The 23,197-nt window shown below is 41.2% G+C and overlaps 1 protein-coding gene across 16 annotated transcripts in view; it reads left to right on the top strand.

Annotated features, from left to right (window-relative positions):
* LOC137357516 (dystrobrevin beta) overlaps positions 1–23,197 on the top strand; it is a 580,754-nt gene that overhangs the window by 398,271 nt on the left and 159,286 nt on the right. For all 16 annotated transcript variants that reach the window (XM_068023985.1, XM_068023970.1, XM_068023952.1 and 13 more), the window contains one exon: positions 5,019–5,105. In XM_068023985.1, the coding sequence (XP_067880086.1) occupies positions 5,019–5,105 (87 nt within the window). The remainder of the gene's footprint in view (positions 1–5,018; positions 5,106–23,197) is intronic.

Raw genomic sequence — 23,197 nt, 5'->3', positions numbered from 1 at the left:
TCTTATGTTGGACCTTAGATTAGGACTGAGATTAGGAACCGTAACTGCACTGCAGAGAGGCGCAGCTCGCAGGCGGAGCAACCCATGAAACAGGGTCTGCAGGCAGAGGATCAGTTTTCTTCACCGGTCCGAACACCAGTGTGTCGCACGACAGTCGGCTCAAAGGTCAGGTCAGGTCAGGTGATGGCAGACATCTGCAGCCTCCTAGAAGAATGCCTGCTGGACCCGGTGGCTGTGTGTAACCAGTGGTTGTCAAAGTCACATGTCCTGAATTTCTTTGCTTCCAGATCCATTCAGGACTCTGCTGAGACATATACAGGATCTCCATGCATGCACAAATGCACAAAACAGGTGACTGATGGGTTGTTTACCAGCGCCAGCAATTATAATCAAATTTGCCCCTTGTCCCTCTATGTGGTCGTGGCCCTGGGTTTGGAAGGTGTTGTCGAAGAAGCATTGGCGAGTTGCTGCAGTGCATCTTGTAGAGGTGCTCACTGCAGCCATGGTGTTCCAGTGGTGGAGGGAATGAATGTTGAAGGTGGCGGGTGACCTGCTTTGTCCTGGATTGTAGATTAGATTAGATTAGAGATACAGCACTGAAACAGGCCCTTCGGCCCACCGAGTCTGTGCCGAACATCAACCACCCATTTATACTAATCCTACACTAATCCCATATTCCTACCAAACATCCCCACCTGTCCCTACATTCCCTACCACCTACCTATACTAGTGACAATTTATAATGGCCAATTTACCTATCAACCTGCAAGTCTTTTGGCTTGTGGGAGGAAACCGGAGCACCCGGAGAAAACCCACGCAGACACAGGGAGAACTTGCAAACTCCACACAGGCAGTACCCGGAATCGAACCCGGGTCCCTGGAGCTGTGAGGCTGCGGTGCTAACCACTGCGCCACTGTGCCGCCCCACAGTGTCGAACTTCTTGAGTGTTGTTGGAGCTGCTCATATCCAGACTCATGTAAAGTATTCCATCACATTCCTGACTTGTGCCTTGTAGATCGTGGACACGCTTTGGGGAGACAGGAGGTGAGTTACTCACTACAGAATGACCAGGCTCTGACCTGTTCTTATATCCACAATATTCATGTGGCTGGTGCACTTAAGTTTCTGGCCAATGATGAACCCAGGCTGTTGTTGGTGAAAGATTCAATGATAGTCAAGGGGAGGTGGTTAGACTCCATCTTGTTGGAAATGGGCATTGGCTGGTACTTGTGTGGTGCGAATGATACTTGCCACTTATCAGCCAGGCCTGAATATTGTCCAATGTCTTGCTGCCTGCGGGCACAGACTGCTTCATTACCTGAGGAGTTGTGACTAAAACTGAATACTATGCAATCATCAATAAATATCCCCACTTCTGACCTTATGATGGAGAAGCAGCTGAAGATGGTTGGGCCTAGGACAGTACCCTGAGGAACTCCTGCAGTGATGTTCTGGGGCTGAGGTGATCGGTCTCCATCAACCACAACCATCTTCTTTTGTGCTAAGTATGACTCCAACCAGTGGAGCGTTTTCCCTCAATTTCCATTGGCTTCAATTTTACGAGGGTTCCTTGATACCACACTCGGTCAAATGCTGCCTTGATATCAAAGGAAGTCACTCTTGCTTTGGAATTCAGCTCTTCTGTCCATGTTTGGACCAAGGCTGTACTCAGGTCTGGAGCTGAATAGTCCTGGCGGAAGCCAAGCTGAGCATTGGTGAGCAGGTCTTTGCTGAGTAAGTACTGTTTGATAGCACTGTCACTGACATCTTTCATCACTTTGCTGATGATCGAGAGTAGGCTGATGGGGCGGTAATTGGCCGATTGATTTGTCCTGCTTTTTGTGGGCAAGACGTAACTGGGCAATTTTCCACTTTGTCAGGTGGATGACACTGTGGTAGTTGTACAGCTTGGCTTGATGTGCAGCTAGTTCTGGAGCACAAGTCTTCAACACTTTTGTTGGGATATCACGTAGAGTGAATTGAATTGGCTGAAGACTGGCTTCAGTGATCGTGGGCACATCAGGAGGAGGCTGGGATGAATCATCCACTCAGTACTACTGACTGAAGATGGTTGCAAATGCTTCAGCCTTGTCATTTGCACTCGCATGCTGGCTCTGCCATTATTAAGGATGGGGATGTTTGTGGAGCCTTTTTCTCCTCCTTCGTTGTTTAACTGTCCTCCACCATTCACAAGTGGATGTGGCAAGACTGCAGAATTTGATCTGATCTGTTGATTGTGGGATCACTTAGCTCTGTTTATAACATATTGTTTTCTCTTTTTAGCATGCGTGTAGTCCTGTGTTGTAGCTTCACCAGGATGGCACCTAATGTTTAGATGCTACTGATGCTGCTCCTGGCACACTCTCCTGCACTCCTCATTGAACCAGGGTTGGTCCCCTGGCTTGATGGTAATGCCAGAGTGAGGGATATGCCAGTCTCTGAGGTTACAGATTGTGGTGCAATACAATTCTGTGGTTACTGATGACCCATAACGCCTTGTGGATGCCCGGGGTTGAGCTGCTAGATTTGTGATGAATTTATCCCATTTAGTATGGTGGTAGCAACACACAACATGATAAGCGTATCCTCAGTTTTAAGATAGACTTTGTCTCCACAAGGACTGTGTGGTGGTCATTCCTACCTACTGTCATGGACAATGTATCTCCAACAGGGACATTGGTGAGGAGGAGGTCAAATATGTTTTTCCTCTTGCTTTGGTACCCTCACCACAAGCACAGTCTGGCAGCTATGTCCTTCCGGACTTGGTCAGCTCGGACAGTAGTGGTGGTACTGAGTCACCGATGGTGATGGAGATTGAAGTTCTCCCATCCAGAATACATTCTGTACCCTTGCTACCCTCAGTGCTTCTTCCAGGTGGTGGTAAACGTTGAGAAGCACTGTTTCATCAGCTGAGGGAAGGCAAAAGGTGGTAATTAGCAGGAGGCCTTATTGACAATGTTTGAACTGATACCATGAGACTTCATGGGTTCCAGAGTCAATGTTGAGGACTCCCAGGGTCATTCCCTCCTGACTGTCTACCTCTGTGTTGCCACCTCTGCTGGCACAGGACATACCCAGTGATGGTGATGGAGGAGTCTGGGACGTTGGTTGAAAGATATGATTTGGTGAGTATGACTATGCCAGGCTGTTGCTTGACTTATCTGTGGGACAGCTCTCCCAATTTTAGCACAAGTCCCTGGATATGAGAGCTTGAGAGTCTTCCTGAGGGTAAGTGAAGGTTCTCCTTGCCAAATTAAAGTCTATAATCTGGTATATTTAAAAATCAATCATATTTACAATTAAATCAACAGATTTATTCAGAGATTTTTGCGCTTTATTTCACTGTGGTAGGTTCGTGACTGACTAATTTGGGTTTCTGTTTTCACTTTTTACTGGAATTCACTGGAACGACGGAGGTGGAGGGGCGACATGATAGAGGTTTACAAAGTTATGAGTGGCATGGACAGAGTGGATAGTCAGAAGCTTTTTCCCAGGGTGGAAGAGTCAGTTACTAGGGGACATAGGTTTAAGGTGAGAGGGGCAAAGTTTAGAGGGGATGTGCGAGGCAAGTTCTTTACACAGAGGGTGGTGAGTGCCTGGAACTTGCTGCCGGGGGAGGTGGTGGAAGCAGGTACGATAGCGACGTTTAAGAGGCATCTTGACAAATGCATGAATAGGATGGGAATAGAGGGATACAGTCCCCGGAAGTGCAGAAGGTTTTAATTTAGACAGGCATCAAGATCGGCGCAGGCTTGGAGGGCCGAATGGCCTGTTCCTGTGCTGTACTGTTCTCTGTTCTTTGTTTATTAACATTTGGCTCTAACTAAACATTGAATAAATAAAATTACCAGACTTTGCAAAGTAACATTTAGTAAAATAATAGTTTAGACACTTCCATCTATTATTGAATGTGAATGTATTTGGATGAGCCCTTCTATTTTACAGTCTGTGGTACTCTTAAATTACAGTTACTGGCTTGAGACCACTACCTGCTTTGGGTGATGCAGGGCCATCAGTCTTGATTATGATGCCTGTTCTAATTTGCTGTCTGTGAGCCAAAGTGTAGCTTTGTGCATGAGTACTCGAGCGTGAATATCAGAGGAGCGTATATACCTATGATTTTTTTTGCCAACAGTAAACCATTAAAAATGAGGCTTAGCAATTCCCAGAAAGACCTTTCTGCTACCTGATAGTTTTTTTTAAAGATTTGCATCCAATGTTTGTCGTTACATGTGCATTTTGTGCATACAAAAAGGTTTTCGGAATACCTCCTCAATCTGGCTGACTGCACTCCCAAGTGATACCATGGTCTTGAGTCTCTGAGTTTGCATTGTTTTTTTGGTGAATCCAACATAGAAGATTGAGGAATTTTAAGCTCAAATTATGTTGAGCATTAATCGAGTTTCCAGGATCTTTAATGCTGGCTTAAAAAACATGGCACCCCCACCAATAAAACTGGCCATGCCTTGAGGTCAAAATAATTAGTGTGGCAAGTTTTTGCTGATTGTGACCGTTCGAAAAGGCTCGTCAAATTGAGTTTTTATAGGTGCACAAGCACTAGTAGACACATTTTAAAACTTTCTAAATATTAAAAATACTTGATTTACTAAGAAACTGACTGGTGTACACCAATTAAATGAGTAAATGTTCCAGTATAATTTTTTTAAAGTAATTTTCATTGATTTCAAATCAGGTTACTTTAGCTCATTAAAGGTGTTTGTGATTAACCTATTTTAATTGTATTAATAAAACACCAAATTACTACTCTTAAATGCATCAAAGACTACTTTTTTAAGTCAAGGGGAGATTAAAAAATAATTGAACTGTCTAATTGTGCTGGAAGATCTTATGTCTATGGATACTAATGATTCTTCCTTGAAAATTTATTAGGGAACAACTTGTACATTAATGCTTGAAGTTTCGAGCTGGTCAATACAGATCGGTTTTAGTGCATAACTGCAAAAGACTAGTATCTAAATCTTCTTTCTTAAATTTATTTTTATTTTGTTCTTCGTAGCCCCCAACAACGTTCTTTGCCAAACATGAATGATACTGTGGTGTCGCACTCAGTCTTGTCCTCCGGAGCACCTACTCCTACTAAAAGGTATGTCAGGAATTGCATTTCAGTAATCCTTTATGTTAATGTAAAAGATGTGCAATATTGTCAGGAGGAAGCAATTAGTCCATCATTGATGGCTTTTTGTCACATAAAACACTACCCTTTTGTCTGCATTTTTAGCGACTAGTAAACTCTGATTTTTTTGGTGTGTATGCTCACTGTAATAAAATAATCGATCTATTGATTGGGTTTTATGATTTGAGCCCTTGTGAGTACTGGTTAACCTGTTGAAGCAGAACAATTATTTCTGTTATGCATAAGGATGTGAAAATTCCTTACCAGATTATCCAATGCAAGCAAAGAATTCGTTATCCAGGATTCTTTCATTCAGAGGAGTTGATTTCAAATTCTGTATACACTGTTCCTTTTACAGTAACCCCATGCGACTTCTGCAACTTTTAAGGAACTGATTTCATGGATTATTGATTATGCATTTGTAAGCTCTGTTGTAAGAGTTAGGAATTGGACATACAGCTCTGTGAAGGTCGATGTTTATTAGACTGATTTTCTAACCTCTCGCTCAGGCTGGAAGCTAAAACATTCATTTGTTCCCTTATACCTTGCTCTGAATTGTGAGGGCCACGAGTCCAGTGGATTGTTAAAATATTTTCAGTTTCAAGAAAAAATTTGCAACATTTTAATTTCTCCACTATCTGAATAACTATATTTGCTAGATGGTCTCTTTCCATTTCTAATGACAGATTGTTTTTCTGCTATGTAGATTGTACAATTCTATACCGTTTGTTTGCAGAGCAGAACACATTTCATTATGTGATCGCTATAAGGACATGAAGGCCATCTCAGAAAATTAATGTGTGTGTTTTTTTAAAGTATATATGCCCCTGCTATGTTCATGTTGTATTGATTTAAATCTCTGTGTGGCGAGAACTCTCCAGTTGTGTGGAGCAAACTTGGGTAAGGGATGAGGTTACAGCCTGGTCAACCCACCACTTTGCAAGTCAAAATAGGGACATTTCACAAATAATTACTGTTTCTTGAAATATTCTAAATATACCAAAACATTGACTTGAGTTGTATTTCACAGGTATCCTTTAAAATATTTTAATTTGCAAAGAAGTGCATTTCTCCTTTCTTTTGTTTTGCAAAAGCTGTTCAGGAACCATCAGAAAGCAAATGTTGGCAAGGGGCTACTGGTTACACTGCAGATATCTTGTTGTACCTTCACCTTTGGAACCTGGTTTCAAACACAACCCAAGTGGTCTAAGAACATTCCTCTGTCACTGGCTGTAAGAGCCTTGTATGAAATTCATTTCCCAATTACTAATACAAACGGACCTCTTAATGTGGGACTAATTGACAGTAAATCAGCAACTCTGGCCACAAAGATGGCAGGTATTGAAAATTACAAAATTCACCCTAGTGATATGAAGTTATTATTGAAATCATGTTGATAAAACGTTGCATTCATCTTGTACAAATCTAACAAGGGGCTGCTTGATTCTGACGCCAAAGGTAAAACTTGAGTCGAAAAATATAACTCAATATTCAAGGTTTTTTTCCATTTCATTGACCATTTTCAACTATATGCATTTTATTAATAAACGCATTTGGCTTGTGTATAGTGTTTAAAGTGTTATGTTCATCTCTCTGCTATAATCTGTTGCCAGAGTCAGGAGTTTAATAAATGTGTGGAGTTAGCAGCTTCCTAGATTATAACAGCAAAGTTTCCATCTGCATGCTTGCCTTAATGGCTGAGTTGCTGCCAGTTTATTTTCCTGCCTTCTAAGCAAAAGTGGAATCATTTTCAGAATGAGGGCATACCTTCATTAATTGGCCTTCTCACATACACATTGACTTAGATTCACTGTATCTGTGAAGACATAACTCTGTTGGTTGCTATTTGTTACCAGTCAAAAACAGTTATCTGTTAGACTGTCAAGTACTCAGGTTTGAAAAAGTGTAGTCCAAGAATTTGTCTTGGAGAAGCATGTTGTGAGATAAAGCATGATTTGAAACCATATTGTATAATATCTAGACTGATTCACCTTCAAAAGAAGTTTATCTTAATTTGCATCTCCTCATATTGTATTAATGGGAAAGATTAGATTTCTTAAATGGGCAATTCCTAATAGGAAGAAAGGTAAATGTTTTTTCTTGCTGAGACAAATATGAGTCTTCATGTCCTCTTGCAAACAAGAAAATCAATATTAGGTTGTGCTGTATCTCTAAATAAATAAATAAAACATTAAGTGAGAAAAGGCAATTTGTCACATCAAGCTCAATCCTTCCACAGACTGTGTACAATCTTCCCTTTAATCAAATTTTATTGCCCTCTGGACAGCACTTACTCCCAATCCCTACCTCCAGCAGTCCAGGACAATTTCTGAGGCCTTAGATTTAAAATCATGAGGAAAACTTCTTTCACTGTGAGATGTCGTGATCTGGAATGCTTGATCTGAAAAGCTGTTGGAAGCTGATTCCATTAAGATTTTTTTAAAGTGAGTTGTATTGATGCTTGAGAAAGAGGAAATTACAGGGTTATAAACCAAAAGCAGGGATGTGGGACTAAACACAACTGGCATTTCAAAAATGCAGCACAGGCACGATGGGGTAAATAGCTGCCTTCAATGCTGAGAGTTTCTGTAGTTCTGTGATTGATGTTGTCGTTCATGTATATTTTAGGATCAAAACAGTCTCCGTGCTGATTCCTGGTTTAACTAATGTTCAAATTGTGAATTTACACCCCTGGGAATTTGACAAAAAATGAATGGAAAGGGAAAAATGACTGGGTGAGTCAAATGTTAAGGCAATACCAAGCATTCTTTTAGTAGCTGAAATGTTTGGATATTTTGATGCTATACCATCATAAAAGTTGGTAGTATTCTGGAGTTCACTGAATAAGCCTCTTCTCATTAGTCAATAGTTACATGTGCCAGCACATGAAGATTCAATGTTTCAGTTTTAGTTTTGCTATAGACCAGAATGTGAATGGCAATACCAAACATTTACTTAGCAGTCACTCATACATATTCCAGCTGTCTTAATAATTTCTAAGCAGTTAATCATTACAGTCCAAATTAATACAAGTGTCTTGCTCCAAAGTGGCTGGTACGCGTTGCATGGTTGTCTGACCTTTCAATTTCTAAGCATCAAGGTTGGCCTTCATTGGCAGTGAAGCTACCGAAAGTTGTTTGCATGGATTTCAGCAAAGCCTTTGACAAGGTCCCACATGGAAGACTTATCAAGAAAGCAAATGCACATGGGATACAGGGTAACTTGATAAGGTGGATTCAAAATTGACTTAGCTGTAGGAGACAGAGAGTGATAACAGATGGCTGTTTTAGTGACTGGAAGCCAGTGTCCAGTGGCGTGCCACAGGGATCTGTGCTGGGTCCCCTATTGTTTGTCATTTATATAAACAACATAGATGACTATTTGGGCGGTAGGATCAGTAAGTTCATGGATGACACAAAGATTGGCCGAGTGGTTAACAGTGAGGTTGGGTGTCTTGGGTTACAGGAAGATATAGACGGGATGGTCAAATGGGCAGAAAAGTGGCAGATGGAATTTAACCCAGAAAAATGTGAGGTGATGCACTTTGGAAGGAGTAATGTGACACGGAAGAATTCAATGAATGGCCCGACACTGGGAAGTTCCAAGGAACAAAGGGACCTTAGCGTGTTTGTCCATAGATCTCCGAAGGCAGAAGTGCAGGTTAATAGGGTGGTGAAAAAGGCATATGGGACACTTGCCTTTATCAATCGAGGCATAGATTACAAAAGCATGGAGGTCATGTTGGAGTTGTACAGAACTTTGGTAAGGCCACAGCTGGAGTACTGTGTGCAATTCTGGTCGCCACATTATAGGAAGGATGTAATTGCACTGGAGGGGGTGCAGAGGCGATTCACCAGGATGGTGCCTGGGATGGAACATTTAAGCTGTGAAGAGAGGTTGGATAGGCTTGGGTTGTTTTCACTGGAGCAGAGAAGACTGAGGGGTGACCTGATCGAGGTGTACAAGATTATAAGGGGCATGGACAGAGTGGATAGGGAGCAGCTGTTCCCCTTAGTTGAAGGGTCAGTTACGAGGGGACACAAGTTTAAGGTGAGGGGCAGGAGGTTTAAGGGGGATTTGAGGAAGAACTTTTTTACCCAGAGGGTGGTGACAGTCTGGAATGCACTGCCTGGGAGGGTGGTAGAGGCGGGTTGCCTCACATCCTTTAAAATGTACCTGAATGAGCACTTGGCACGTCATAACATTCAAGGCTATGGGCCAAGTGCTGGCAAATGGGATTAGGTAGACAGGTCAGGTGTCTTTAATACATCGGTGCAGACTCGATGGGCTGAAGGGCCTCTTCTGCACTGTATTATTCTGTGATTCTGTGAAAGTAATGATTTTCACTTCATGCAGCTGAATCCTGTGAAAAACTGAAAGCCGGTTTTACTACCTGCATTGTTGTGATGTAAAATCTTGAGGATAACTCAGCTTAAGGGCCAAAAGGTTGCATCAAAAGCAAGCAGATTGTGATCACCTTCAGTGGACTGTATGTTTGCTTTTTCTTTACTTAAAAGGATTAAAAATGGAAGTCAGTGACTGAAGCTTTGCACGTGGGTTTAAGATGATGTACAGTGCTCCAGTTGTCTCTGAGAAAAAGAATTGTGTGAGGCAGCAGCACAACTCAAATCTGCTAATCCTGTGTCACTTTATAGAGATAGCTGTCGGAAAATGGTATTCATACTACAACTGGTCTATTACATTAGGATGAGAGGAGGAAAAGTGCTAAAGAACTAAACTGAGCCAAGTGCTGGAAAATGGGATGAGAATAGTTAGGTACTTGATGGCCGGCACAGAGACGATGGGCCGAAGGGCCTGTTTCTGTGCTGCATAACTCTATGACTCTGCCAGGCTTAATTGTATGTTACGACCAAGGCCTGAGGAGTGCACTGTTTATTCTAGTTCCACTTCTCCACGGGGTCACAACATAAGTTAACATTTTTTCCCACTTACTGAAACAGTCAATCATAGACTCTATTTTTATTCCAGAATAAAACACACCAACCAGGTTTCTTTAATAAACACCAAAATTATCAGTTTATTATAAAACAAGTCTTAACCAGCAATGAAGTAAAGCATAAACACACAGATTGAAATATGTAAGTTCCCTTTTTACTTTAGTCCTTCACACACACACACATATACACCAGTTAACTGGAAAAATAAAGGGATTTTTGTTTTGAGAGCTCTATTACAGACAAAAAGAATACCTGGGCTGAATACTTGCTCATTCTTGAAGGAACAGCAGATGAGATATGTTGTGTTCCAAAACTGGCATACAGTCTGGCCTCCGAATACACATAGACGGGTCACTGGGATATTTTAGAACAGTTCTTTTCAGGTGGCATTGAGAATTAATTTAGCAGTCTTTTCTTCAAAGACAGGAGATGAGATGAGTTGTCACACAAGACTTCTCTGGGTCTTTTAGAGAGGTGCTGGAAAGCTGAGCCGGGTTGTGGTCTTCTCTCCTCCCTTGGTAATTCTTTTCTCTCCTTGGAAGTTCTCTTCCTTTTTATACAGTTCAACCCCAACTCAAAACAATTCAAAAGCAAAACCGACAACAGGAGGTCAACCTTTTGACCTCCATTAGTATTGACCTGTCACTTCTTTGTAAACAACTTCTCCAGGTGTCCAAAGTTCTCTGTTGTTTAATGAGCTGGAAGTCAGGTGGTTTCTGGGAAAAGCGTGTTGTTGCTGGAAGCCAGGTGGTTTCCCAGAAAGGCTTGTTTTTCTCATAAGGCCTCTCAGTGCGCCTTTTAAAAACATTTCCAGGGACTGTTTTTCAACGTCAAGAGGCCTTTACAAGACCCCCTTTGAAAACCCCAAAGTTTAACATTTCTTCAATTTTTCAAAAATTAATCCTCAAAAAATATTTAACAAAACACAGAGGCAATTTCGTAACAGTGGCTTCATTGACACAATTCTGCTTCAGAGTGACATGATCCCCTGATGCAGTTCAGACAACTCCAGAAAAGTGCATTTCTGATACAAACATGGTCTTCCAATTCTAAAGTAGCAAAATGGTTCCACTAATGGATCCCTGATGCAAACTGAAATGTAGCTACCTTAATACATTGTTTTGAAACTCAGCATTCTAAATATAATGAACTCATTGCTCAGTATCACCTAGACACAGCATCACAGAAATCTAATTACTTGTGCAGTAAACATGTTTTTGTTTCAACTAAATTAATGATTATGTGGGTTATATTACAGAAACTTGCAAATTGGTTAATTGTAACTGTTTATAGATATTCTGACCTAAGCTGAAAATTTCTTAGCAAATGCGTTATACATTAGCCATGGTTCATCTCCATATCTTGAATTAAAACACAATAGTCAATTTCTCTGTATAATTGAGCACTGCAGGATCTCCGCAAAACAATGTTGTTGTAATTATCCTGAGCTAGAATTCACCTTTTCACTTTTACTAACCAAACTAAAGCCTACAGCTTTCTGTTTTAAAATTGGACTGTTGGTGTGTGTTCCTGCCTCTACTTTATCCCCCTGCACTCAGAACCAGATGGCAGGATGATACCTGCAATTCCTGCTGAGCAGCCAGTACTAGAGTCCTTCCAAAACAAGGGTGTGTAAGATGTTTATCTGTCATTGGGGCAACCCAATGAACTGATTATTTTTCGTCTTTGTGGAAATAAGTTCAAGACCTAACTCATTGATATTTTAGTCTCCTTTCATCTTGGTGTTTTTTAAGGAATAAAAGTTTGCATGAATACACTTTGCTGTAAAAATGCAATACATAAATGCAACTCGTCAAATCCTTTCCATGGAGAAATGGTCAAACAATCCTAAAATAAAACTAAAACTGGTGTGAAGCCAAAATATTTACAGGAGTTACGTGGCCAGCACCTGAGCATTTGGGGTCCTCGGTGTCATTGGCAACGACAGCTCTGAGCTTAAAAAAAAAAGGAGCCCACTAAATTAATGGTTGTTGAAAGACAAATAGCCATTTTTGTTTTGGTCAATAGATTTCCATGCTTCATTTTTCATTTTTGTCTATAAGCATATACAAGATATCTCACTGAAACAGTATACTGTTATGCTATTCTGTTGTGGGAAACTATTGCCTATTAAAATGAGCTATTTACATTTTGAATTTGTTTTATCTGTCTTTGGATCCTTAGTGAATGATTCAGTCTTGCAGATTACAGGACACCTGTCCATCTTGAGAACATCTTGGAGTTTGGAGTTTACTGGAACTGGAAGAAATTTTGCTTACAAGCAATAAAACTTGTGTCTAACAGTTCCAGATTAATAGTAAGGGAAGAGGAGAATTTGCATATGGATCAAGCTTGCTGTTCTTTGGCTTGACTGAAGTGGAGCAACTTGCTATTGTAGAAGAGGAACCAAAGGAATTTTACAGCACTCCAACGAGTGGGTTGGTGATGGAGGGCGCAATTTTACACAGGGCGGCGGTGGCGAGAAATGGCCTGCCTGCCCCAGGCCACTCAAGGCCCTTAAGTGGCCAATTAACTGCCACTTAAGGTTCTCCTCCCAGTAGCCGGATGGCAAAGGCCCCAAGACTTCGGCCTGGTAAAACCAGGTGGTCTTCTTGCAGGCTGGGGTGTGGGTCCCTCCTGATGGGGCACAGTGTGCCCCATGGAGGGTCACCCCCAAAGCCCCAACTGCTTCCAACGCGCAACATATTCATTCCTCACATCGTACTATGGGATGTTAACTTTCACTTCCGCTCAAACTCTTTAATTGGATCTATTAAGATTAAAAGTTTGTTTGCATAAAGATGTCCATTTATTTAATGAATATGCTTTAGGCAATGCACTGTTCTCCATGAATTTGTACTGAACTATTTCGTGTACATTATATTCAGAATTGAGGTGATTGAAGTTGTATTAACTGCTATAAAGCAGGATGTTATCTTTTCATTATTTTAGGAATACTTTTGATTTTATTTGGGTCATTGCTTGTAATTTGCTTTCAAAACACTTTTAAGCAAGTATCACCACATCAGTATTATATGGAAGTTCAGCACTGGATAAAGGGGACAGAAGAACAAAAGTGAACATTAAAATTGTACAGTGAAATTTCACCTGGTGAGAAGAACGCATAGTTCAATGTAATGGGGGGAAAAAAAGTTTCTATGTCAGATGAATTTAACTTAAAATTAACTTCAGTATCTAATGGTGGACATGACTGAGATGGGGAAATTGGAAGAATCTTTTTGGTTCTTTCATTTCTAATGTAGGAATCATCCATTGCTTTGCAAAAATGTTACTTCGAGCTTTGTAGAATTTTCATCTATTAATAGAGACATATAAACTTATCCAATTACTACTATTTCAGAATTATTTTGTATGTGTGTATCAGTCTTGGCTCAGTGTTAGTACTCATGCCTCTCTTGACTACAGTAGAGTCAGAAAGTTGTGGATTCAAATCGCAGTCCAGGAATTGTTGCATATGATCGGGACTGACACCTCTGCGGTATTGAAGGGATTATGTGTTGTCAGAGGTGGTGTTATTCAGATGACACATACAAATGCAACTCTGCCTGTTCAGGTGCATGTAAGAGATCTCTTGGTACTTTTTTTTTGAAGAAGACCAGGTGCTCAAGACAACATTCACCCCTCAGCCCACAGCACCAGAGCAGATCAACTGTCTATTTATCTAATTTTTGGTTGAGACTTTTCAATACACAAATTGGCTACCACATCTTTCTACACAACAACAGCACTGTGTTTCAGAAAAAAAACAATGTATTTTCCATGAATGCTTTTAGAGGTGAGCAAGATTATTTCCCCCATTATATTTGCACCTTACCATTATTAGTCTTTGAATTACAGTCACAATGTAATCAGCAATCACCCCAATATGTTACTCTTGTTTCCTTTCAATTAATAGGCTCAGTGTGCCAAATTTTGAGCAAAAACATGCATTGTCTTCAAATTCTCAATCCCAAGTGCCATTTGCCATTCAATTGCCTGGCTCCTTTTGGAATGCTTTGGCATGGAACAGGTTTTCTTTTTGCATGGGTGTAGCAAAATCTTAAACCCTTTTTATATTAAACTTTCTTTTATGATTTCCCTACCCCACCACACAAGAAATCATTGACATTTGATATCAACAAAGGAACTGTCTTTTTACTTTGTATCCTTATTCACATTTTGAACAAGAAGTATTCCAGGTGTTGGGTTGGGTGACTGCCAAGACACAATTGCTCAATTCAAACAATTACCGTAAACTTTCCTGATGGCTTAACACTGAGCTGTACAGGCCAGATAATTCCATATTTGATCCCCATTGTGTGCTGGGTTAGCTGATCTTAGCCAGAGCAGTATTACCTATTAGTTTCTTCCAAGGGATCTTACAAAGTGCTTCCTTAGAATTAAAGATGGCTAACATCGGCCACCTTATCCTCAATGCCTAAAATTGTTACATCCTTCGAGAATTCAATAAACTTGTTCTGAGCTACCTTTTTTCACAAAACCCATGCTTGACTTGGATTTATTGATCTTATTCTTCCTAGGTGCTTTTGGCTTTAGTTTAGACTAGAAAACAATATTTTATCTATTGTACCTGTTAAGATAGCATTCCCATAATCCTCAGATGCATAATTCAGATTTTTTTCTTTTAAAGATTGGAATCACAGCCATTTTCCAGTTGTTACACTTTTGTTCAATAAGCTTTGCCCAATTTATGCAACAACAGCTGTGCTTCTGTGACTATTTCTTTTGGCATACTTCAGTGCATTCTATTCAGACAAACATTATCTAGAAAGTATTGGTCCTTGGTGATAAAATTATTTTCTGAATTCTTAGCAGCAACCAGACAACTTGGCTGAAGTACATAGGTTCCAAGACTATAAAATAGCAAAGTTATTCAAGGAGAAAAGGAAAGAGAATTCTGCAATACAATGAAAGGAGCACGTGGGATTCGTTTTCCCTCGATGAATTCTTGTCCACCTTGTACAGTTAGCTGTGGTAACATTTCATTTTCTAAGAGCAATTTGTAGCTCACTCGCTCACAAAGACTGTATTCCTTTTGTCAGTATGTCTGTAGCAGATTTAGAAGCCAGTAATATGGGGGAAAAACCTTCCAGGAGAATAGTTTATTTTATAGAAAGATATTGCACTTTAAAAAGAAAGGTGGTTGTTTGCTTTGGACTTAACTGATGTCATGCAGGCCACCACCTGCCAAGAATGAGACACATTAATTTCGCCACATTGACATTAAATTTCAAATTGTTGCTGGGAAGACGAGAAGGCCTGTTAAAAGGAATTGCCAGGCCTCTGGCCAGAAAGGCATTTTTGCATGTTAGAAGACAGTGTTGGAACAAAGGAGCTATCCCTTGCTCCCATACAACACACACAACAGATTTGGTCAAACCAGTCAGTCATGTGACCACCCTGCTGGCCAACTTGGGGAGTCTTAAATTGTAGAGACAGTGTTTGAACTGGCAGAAGGCAGTTTGGCTCCTGGACTGAGAACATCTCTCTCCTGTCTGCTCCCATCTCTTTCTCACCAGCTTCGGAATCCATAGAAGACAGGTTAATCCCAAGAGAGAAAAGTCTCCTACAGTGAAAAAGGTTTAAGAAGAATACTGGGCCTCAACAAGAAGCAAGACTCTACCTACGATCAAGGACAATACAGTGAACTCGAAGACCCATAACCGAAAACTCTTCAGATATTGCCTCAAACCTTTCCACTTTATTTTTCTTCTGCTCTCTATTTGCATGTGCATATTGCATATGCATGCTAGCATGGGGCGTGACGTGTATCCATAGACATTAACTTTATTAGAGTTTTTAAGTTTAAGTTTCATAAAATTTCAATCTTCTTTAAACCTGAGAAAACCTGTGTGTGTGTGTGCTGGTTTCTTTGCCTTATAAGGGGAAAGCGGTGAATAAGGATTCATCAAGGGAGAGCTAAAAACAGTGTGTTTAAAAAATAAAACCCTGTTAAAGTAAGACCAGGTGAAGGCTGAAAGGGAACCCAGACCCCTCTCTCACCTGGTCATAACACTGATCTCAACTTGGGTGGGGCACTGTAACTGGCCTCAACACCCCTGAGTGAGAGCGTGGAAAAATAAGCTGGGGCTGCTGCGTTTAACTGCTATCCAGTAACTGGAAAATAGATAAACGTGGATGTTCGGTGAAGACTGGACTGGGCTCAACTGTGATGCCACCATGGCTGAATAATTTATGCTATCTTCAGGCTTTCAAATTAGGAATGGCTGATTTGTGAGGTACTTTTGGGCAACCACGGAAACACGTTACAGCATAAATCAGCACATTGTGAAAGTAAGGAAGGAAATTGGGAAGGGAGGAAGAGGCAGAAGCTTGTGCTTTTGTAAGATTTTCTTATTTACATGTGACATAAAAAAGGCTTTCTCTCAGAGAATGCAAGCAGAATCTGAGTTTGAGGATCAGCCTTAGATGTTTCCTTATAGTTCAAGATCACTGACTTAGTTACTGAAAGATTACATTGGTGTTGCTCATAATGTTTATTTTTTCTCATTTATGCTCAGGATTTGAAGAAAATTAAATCTCTCTCCCTTAAAAAAAAAAAAATTTTTAAACTTGGTGGATGGCTCAAGCCTGTTTTCGCCTAGCTTGCAGCTTTCACTGCCTTCACTTTTGCTCGTCATCAGCCCATTCACAGGCTCCTCACAGCCGTTGGTCCTGCTGCATGGATACACTCATGTAACATTAAACAATCCTTTATCTCCCTTTAAAAAGATGAAATCTTTTACCGCCTCCCCCATTTGACTGCAGCCCCATACGCTGGTGTATTGTTTGTGTTATTGGACTGGTTATCCATGGGGCCTGAACTTATAATCCGGACAATGCAAGTTCTCATCCGCCATGACAGTTTGAGAATTTGAATTCAACTTAAACAAAAAAAAGGGAATGAAAAGCTGTTACCAGTAAGACGGACCATCAGGCTGCTGTCTTTACTTGGTCTGTCCAATATTTAACTCCAGAGTTAAATTTTAATTGCCCCCTGAAGTGGTCTTGCAAGCCACTTTGTTGTATCAAACTGCTGCAAAATTTGCAGCAGTTCAGGATGTAATGCGTTCTTTGTGTTGTCTGATGCAACGTAAATGAGATGCGTGGAGTTAGTTTGTTGAAAATCTCAAACAGCTTTATTACAGCTAAAGTATTATACACAGTACAGAGCAAACTATTTACAGAACCTTCTCGGTGTTACAGTTGCAGAGTGACTCTGGCCTGTATTCCCATGACTACATACTGGTACTTAGCTCATTAGCATACTAAAAACTTAAAGGGACATCACTCTTAAGGGCAATTATACAACATTCCCCTTCTTTCCAAAGTTAAGTTAAGTCGCGTATGCTACAAGTAAAAACTTATCACATTGGATAACATCAAAATTATTTGCACATGGATAGAGATTATGAAATTTACATGTGCAGAAGCTTAAGAGTCCACATAGTGTTTCAGTGGTTTGACAACTCTTGCTCAGAGAATTTGTGTCTCAGCTGTTGCTGTTTTTTCTGAGGTTTCTCCCTTTCTGTATTCAGTTTCTGTCACTCTGCCTTCAGCCTGCTAATACACTCTGTTGCTTTTCTCAAGATGACACTTTTTGAGGCCTTGTCATTCATGAAAAGTTCCAGCACCTCATCTCAAAGAGCCAACAGCTGATGCTTCAACTCATTCCTCCGCTGCCTCTTCAGGACATTGCATGACCTCTCTTCCTCCACGTCTTAAGGCCTGGGGCTCAAGGTCGAGGACTTGTTGGGGGAGGAGTATGTGGTCTCATGGAGGTACCTGTCCGTTTTGGCTCGTTGTGGTGCTGGTGGTTCTCTGGAGAGCAGAAGTGAAGGCGCAGCATAGTTGTGCTGTTGCTGGATTTCCAGACTCCAACATTTGATACTGGTGAGAGTCTGTGAGTGGCTTCCCGTCCTTGGAGATTTCCCCTTGGCAGTGCTCCCTACTGCCAACCTTTGCTTCTCAGTAGTGACAACGTCAATCTCTTCTGAGTCGCTGGAGGGCGCGGAAATACCTCCTGCTGACAAAGAACTTCCACCATCTGAATTTGGATCTTCTTTCTCTTGGTGTGGCGTCTCTGAAAAAGGGCAGATACTTTCCAAACTGGAACCACTGAGATCCTGGAACAACTGAGATTGTTGGTCTCTTCTGCTGTAATTGATAGCTTGGTGACCTCGTGGATAGTTATGATGTTGAGGTCCTTACATGCTGGTAGTCCTTACACTGCTGGTCCACTACCAGGTAGAATATTTGTGCTTTCCATGCCGACTTGCCATAACTGCATTGCATTGTCAGTGTGCCACTGCAAGAGATGGGTGACACGTTGTATGCAGATACCTTAGTTTTAGTTTTAGAGATACAGCACTGAAACAGGCCCTTCGGCCCACCGAGTCTGTGCCGACCATCAACCACCCATCTATACTAATCCTACACTAATCCCATATTCCTACCACATCCCCACATATCCCTCTATTTCCCTACCACCTACCTATACTAGTGGCAATTTATAATGGCCAATTTACCTACCAACCTGCAAGTCTTTTGGCTTGTGGGAGGAAACCGGAGCACCCGGAGAAAACCCACTCAGACACAGGGAGAACTTGCAAACTCCACACAGGCAGTACCCAGAATTGAACCCGGGTCGCTGGAGCTGTGAGGCTGCGGTGCTAACCACTGCGCCACTGTGCCGCCTTTTTCAGTTGTTGGTTGTATCATTGATTTCGCATTAACTCCGGTACATATCCTTCAGGATTTGGATTGGTAGGATACTTGCACTCGCGCATGTGTCAATCTTAACCCTGAGTGTATGTTTGCCAGCTTTCTTTGGGCACATGATGTTAATAGCAAAAGCTTCCAGTTGTTTGATTTCATCCACATGATGTGTCAGGTTCACAATGTGAAACGCCTGCTGGTCTTCTGGCTGAGAATCACTCTTCTTTGAGTCTTGTCTCAGGTTTGTTTTGCTGTGGAATTTATGTATCGGCATGTGCTTAAGCATGTCACTGGCGCTTTCCTTGCTACTGTTGCCCTGTTACTGCGCCTGTCATCTGTTTGTTTGTGTCCTACTGTGACTTCTGGCTGTGTCTTTGGAACCAGATTTATTGCATAGGTGGGCCCAGTGTCCTTTTGCACCGCCGCCTTGCACAGGTCTTGAAATGCAGGTCAACATTGTGGTGAGTGGGACCAACCACCCTTACCACACAGCTTGCTTGCTCTTTTTGACCTGGTTATGGTGGCGATACTGTTGGCTGTACCTAGTGCTTACAGATGCTGTTGTCCAGCTACAAGTGCTTTGTATTTCCTGCCATCTTCTAGCAGCACATCAATGCTGTGACCTTTCCTTTTCCGTAAGAGATCTTTCTGAAATTTTTCAATGGGTGTCGAGACAAATACCAGCTGTATTAGTCGCTCTGACATCTCAGTTTCTGAAAAATCGCATTCATTGCCCTTACTATGGTACCTTCTGATGAAGTGATCTGGTGATTCCTGTGGTTGTTGCCTGTAGGACATCAATTCCAGGCAGTGAGTTCTAAAATTCACTCTTAATCAGAGTTGATCTTCTAGCACTTTCCATACATTTGCGGGATCTTTCTGGTCTTCAGATAAGCCAGAGGTTTTGATTCTGTGTAACCCCTGATTTCCAACTGCTATCAGTATATTTAGAGCCTGTTTTTCTGGTTCTGCAATCACTTGGTCTGTGAAGCATAACTGCATTTTTGTTTGAAAAGTTGGAACTCAGGATATCCATGGCCTTCCAGTTCATGCTTGGAAATTTGGTATCCATCTTCCCGCTATTCTTTTGCTTAAAACTTGATTTAAGGCTTGTTCTATGACTCTGCACTGTTTCTCCTTTAAGAAACTGTTGTTTAGGCTAACTGCTTGGACTGAGAGGAGCAGGTATTCGATAGTGCTCTGTGTTTATCTTGCTTACAGCACTTAAGTTTGTCTGTTTATACAGCTGTTCAGTAGGCAGTTCAGTAGCTTTTTTGTACTCGAGTTAGTTTATGTTCTTCACGCTTGTGGTTTAATGGTATTTTTTTATAGCTGTGGCTGCTTGAATGGAGGCTCTCCTTCACGCTTGTGTGGTTTAATGAGTTTTTTTAAAACCTTGGCTGCGTGAATAGAGAGTCTGCTGCGATAATGGTTTTCCCGTGCTTTTTGCAATTGTATGCCTCCTGCGATGCCACCAACCTCGAGCAGCCTGGGAGAGGAGTCGCGTCTTCCCCTTTTTTTAATGCGGCCTTTGCAAAAGAAAAACAACTTTCTAAGCACTTCAAAGCTTGTTTTTTTGAAAACCAGTATCCCTCAACCGTCGGCACAATGACTCACCTGATTTACTTGCAGCCTGTGTGCTGTCTTCTACAGCTGGAGGTACTTTCTTTCTTTCTTTCTTTCCACTTTTTGGGCCAGTATTTTTGTTGAACTTTTCTTCTGTGGAAGGGTAGTTTTTACAGCTGTTTTACCTGTGGTCTTCAACTAAGACTTTGTCTTCTCACCACAGCAGCCACCATGCAATGAGTTCTTTATATTGTCTGATGCAACATAAATGAGATGCATTGACTCCAGTTCATTGAAGATCTCAAACAGGTTTCTTAACAGCCAAACTATTTTGTATAGTACAGAGCAAACTGTTTACAGAACCACCTCCTAGGTGTTACAGTTGCAGAGTGACTCTGGCTTGTAATCACACGACTACATCTGGTACTTAGCTCATTAGCATACTAAGATCTTAAGGGATATCACTCTGAAATGTAATCGTACAACACAAGAAGGCCTGCCATCACCTCACGGTAGCCAGGGATGGGCAGTAAATGGCTGCCTTGCCAATACCATCCACATCTCAAGAATGGGGGGAAAAAACAAGGAATGCTTCTGTAATGTAACTTGCTAAATTTAAGTTTATTCCCCCTAACAAGCTGATTTGTGTGACTCAGACATGGGTTTGTTAGTCTTGTGGTTGGGGGTCAGTTCATGTGTCGAATACAAATTGTTCAACACTTCAACATGCTTTAAGGCATCTGATTTTTTTACAGCTCTGGAGAGTTAGTTGTACATTGAACATTTTGCTCCTAATTGCAGTCGAACCACACTTAAAATGTTTCCATCTTGTGCCACTTACTTGTAGCCAGAAATCTAATGGCAGAAATGTGCGTATTTATGTAACCTAGATGGCAGAATTAATTGAGGAAATCTGTTGAGTTCAATCCACGTCAATCAAAGACTTTTGTAACAATAACAGGTTTATAAAAATTATACTTCTAGAAAAGTAATGTTATTACTACAATATAGTAATCCAATCAATGATAATTTATTGTCTTAGAAATATGTAGGAATTAACTTAAAACACATTTGATAAAAGTACTTTTCTGTGACAGGAGTTCTTTAAACTCTGACATGACATCAGATGCCTTTTGACAATGGATTATTATTATTTCATAATTTTACGACAAATCAAAAAGGAAATAAGGAAAGCAAAGAGAGGGCATGAAAGCAAGTAAAATCAAGGAAAACTCAGAGTTCTTTTATAATTACATAAAGACCAAGAAGATAACTAAAGGAAGAGAAGGGCCTACTAGGGACCATAAGAATAACCAATGTGTGGTGGCAGAGGACATTGGTATGGTTCTTAATGAATGCTTTACATCTGTTTTCACAGAAGAAAGGGACGATACCGACACTGCAATCAGAGAGGAGGAGTGTGAAATGTTAGATGAAATTAACATAGTGAGAGAGGATGTATTCAGCGGTTTACCATCTTTGAAAATTGATAAATCCCCAGGCCTGGACGACATGTATCCTAGGTGTTGGGAATCAAGAGAAGAAATAGCGGAGGCTCTGACCAGTCAGCATGGATTTGTTGAGGGAAGATCATGTCTGATCAACATGATTGAATCTTTTTAAGAAGTAACAAAGAGGGTCAATAAAGGTAGTGCATTTGATGTAGTCTATGGATTTTAGCAAGGCTTTTGATAAGATCCCACATGACAGACTGGTCATGAAAGTAAAAACATTGGGTTTCAAGGCAAAGTGGCAAGATGGATCCAAAATTGGCTAAAAGGCAGCAAGCAAAGGGTAATAGTTGATAGGTGTTTTTGTGACAGGAAGGCTGTTTCCAGTGGGATTCCGTAGGGCTCAGTGCTAGATCCCTTGCTTTTTGTGATATTAGTGATTTTGTCTTGAATGTAGGGGTAATGATTAAGAAGTTTGCAGCTGATACAAAAATTGGCCATGTGGTTGATAATGAAGGATAAAGTTGTAGACTGCAGGAATATACTAACGGACTTGTCAGGTGAGCAAACAGTGACAAATGGAGTTCAATCTGGAGAAGTGTGAGGTAATAGATTTGGGGAAGGCTAACAAGGCAAGGGAATACACAGTAAATGGTAGGATACTGAGAAGTGTAGAGGCACAGAGGGACCTTGAAGTGTATGTCCACAGGTCCCTGAAAGTGGCTGGACAAGTAGATAAGGTGGTCAAGAAGGCATACTTGTCTTTATTAGCTAAGGCATGGAATATAAGAAATGGGAGGTTATTCTGGAACTGTATGCAATGCTAGTTAGACCACGCTGAAGTACTGCATGCAGTTCTGGTCCGCATTATAGGAAAGATGTGACTGCACTAGAGAGGGTACAGAGGAGATTTATGAGGATCTTGCCTGGACTGGAGAATTTTAGTTATGAGGAAAGATTGGCTGAGCTAGGGTTGTTTTGTTTTGGAACAGAGGAGGCTGAGGGAAGACCAAATGGAAGTGTATAAAACTGAGGCGTCTAGATGGAGTGGAAGGAAGGCCCTATTCCCCTTGATTGGGAGATCCATAACAAGGGGGCTTAGATTTAGGGTCAGGCGCAGGAGGTTTAGAGGGGATTCAAGGGGAAATTCTTTCACCCGGGGGCGGTGAGGTTCTGGAACTCGCAGCCTGAAAGGGTGGAAGAGGCGGAAAAACTCATAACATTTACAAATTATTTGGATATGCGCCAAGTGCCAGAACCTATAAGGCTGTGTACCAAGAGCTGGAAAGTGGGATTAGGCTGGTTGGCTCCTTGTTGGCCGGCGTGGAGACGATGGGCCGAATGGTCT

This window comes from Heterodontus francisci, chromosome 3, assembly GCF_036365525.1.
Source record: "Heterodontus francisci isolate sHetFra1 chromosome 3, sHetFra1.hap1, whole genome shotgun sequence".
Lineage (NCBI taxonomy): Eukaryota > Metazoa > Chordata > Chondrichthyes > Heterodontiformes > Heterodontidae > Heterodontus > Heterodontus francisci.
Note: the sequence above shows the minus strand (reverse complement) of the source record. Positions and strands in the feature narration are given on the sequence as shown.